This window comes from Corvus brachyrhynchos, unplaced genomic scaffold (genome assembly GCF_000691975.1).
Source record: "Corvus brachyrhynchos isolate BGI_N302 unplaced genomic scaffold, ASM69197v1 scaffold66, whole genome shotgun sequence".
Taxonomy (NCBI): Eukaryota; Metazoa; Chordata; class Aves; order Passeriformes; family Corvidae; genus Corvus; species Corvus brachyrhynchos.
Window position 1 is genome coordinate 369,757 of NW_008238440.1, and position 1,914 is coordinate 371,670.

General features: G+C 56.1%; 1 protein-coding gene and 1 non-coding gene across 2 annotated transcripts in view; both read right to left on the minus strand.

Annotated features, from left to right (window-relative positions):
* The window catches only part of LRRC20 (leucine rich repeat containing 20), a 7,374-nt gene extending 6,269 nt beyond the window's left edge, over positions 1-1,105 (minus strand). Inside the window, exon 1 of the mRNA XM_008635516.2 lies at positions 923-1,105. Within this exon, the coding sequence (XP_008633738.1) occupies positions 923-1,004 (82 nt within the window). The 5' untranslated portion in view covers positions 1,005-1,105. The remainder of the gene's footprint in view (positions 1-922) is intronic.
* Positions 1,106-1,822: 717 nt separating this feature from the next.
* Positions 1,823-1,894, minus strand: TRNAE-UUC. The gene has a single exon. It is a non-coding gene; the product is annotated as a tRNA-Glu (tRNA).
* Positions 1,895-1,914: the final 20 nt, after the last annotated feature.

Genomic DNA, 1,914 nt, shown 5'->3' on the forward strand with positions numbered 1-1,914 from the left:
AGGAATGCCAAGGTTGTTCTGACTTAGGTGTTCAACCCTAAATCACATTGCAATGACTTCCAGGCTGCACCGTCCTTTCGGAAACCCCCAGCCAGCCTGCCCATGTCTAATAACTTCAGTCATCCTGCTCCCCTGAGTCCCTAATTCCCTGGGGATAGCTAAGCAGAGCAGGGATGCTTCTTCCACTGCTGATGGGGATGGAGCAGGGATTTCCCTGGGCGTGCTCCTGGCTGGATTTCTCCTGGCCTTCTGGTCATGGGTGGTTGTCCCATGGCAAGCAGTGGGGAGGGGGAAAAAGATTTGGTTGTGCTTCTCAGCTCGTGGCCTTTTGGTTTTGTCCTGAGTTGTTTCTGTTTCCCCTCCCAGGAGATGTCAGGGGTGGAAGCCCTGTATCCCAGCCCCGGGATGGGCTCTGCTTCCTGCCCCCTCCCCAAAGCCACTGCGGGGGCTGATGGAGCGAGCTCCATCCTCCCACGTTTCTCTCAGGAGGATGTGGAGAGCCTGAGCAATGAAGCTCCAGCTCCCGGCACACACTGATTTATGTCCCAGGGCTGGGAGTCCAGCGGGAATAAAAATGAGTGGTTTTCATCTTTCTCCTTTGATGAACTGTGCCACACTGTCAGATATCAGCTGGAAATGGGGAAACTGGGGAAAACACAAATCTGACAAGGCAACATGGGGAAAAATCTGCTCCTGCCACTGCTTGCAAGGAGGGACATATCCCATGGGACTATGTGTGAACCTGCTCTAACTCTGGGGGCCCGAGGGCCCTTTGGGGGAGCCTTTCCCTTCTCCAGAGCCGCGGGGAGGGAACGCCGACAGCTTTTTTTAGACCGTGGCAGTGAAAAATAGAGCCCTGCTCCCGGATACCCGATCCTTGTCCGGGCCCCGAGCGGGAGCCGGGACGGGGCGCCGGGCTTACCCAGGGAATCCGCTTTGTTCTCCACCGTGTCGTTCACCTTCCTGGCCACCCGGGCGACTGCCTCGCCCATCCTCTTGTGCATGCGGGCGGCCGGTCCCGCCGGGAATGCGCTTCGGGCTGGGGGATCCAGGGCTGGAGGGAGAAACCAGCCACTCTGGCCTCTGGGAGAGGGATGCTAAAAATAACCGGCGGGATCAGTGTTCCCAGGGGAGGGAGGGAGGCTGTGCTGGGGCTGGCATGTCCCTCAGGGGCGAGATTCCCATCTTTCCAGGATGGTACTTTTGGGGTATGTAGATGCCTCCTATTCCCTGGCTTGGAATATGGGGATGTATCTCCTTTCCTGGTATGGGATTTGGGGATTCATCTCCTTCCTTGGTTTGGGAAATGGGGACGCATCCCTTTTCCTGGTCTGAGATATTTAGATGCATCCCCTTTCCTGGTATTGGATATGCCATTTTCCTGGTTTGGGATACGGGCATGCGTCTCTTTTCCTTGTGCGGGACGTGGGGATGCATGCCCTTTCCTGGTTTGGCATGAGGGGATGCAACCCGTTTCCTTATTTGGGATATAGGGATCCATGCCCTTTTCCTGGTTTGGAATATGGAGATGAATGCTATTCCCTGGAATGGGATATGGGTATACATCCCCTTTGCTGGTGTGGGACACGGGGATGCATCCCCTCTCCTGATATGGGATATGGGGATGCACCCCATTTCCTTGTTTGGGATTTGGGGATGCATCCCCTTTCCTGGTTTGGGATATGTTGATCCATTCCTTTTCCCGGTGACTTAATTCAGCTCTAACAAAAGAGCTGTCTAGCCAAAACAATCCCGTACAGGACGGAACGGCAAAACACCGCCTCCCGCACCCCATTCCCCCCAGGAAAAGAAAAGACCTGTCTTCCCACGCCGGGAGTCGAACCCGGGCCGCCTGGGTGAAAACCAGGAATCCTCACCGCTAGACCACGTGGGAGGCGCGGAGAGGCTCGCGCG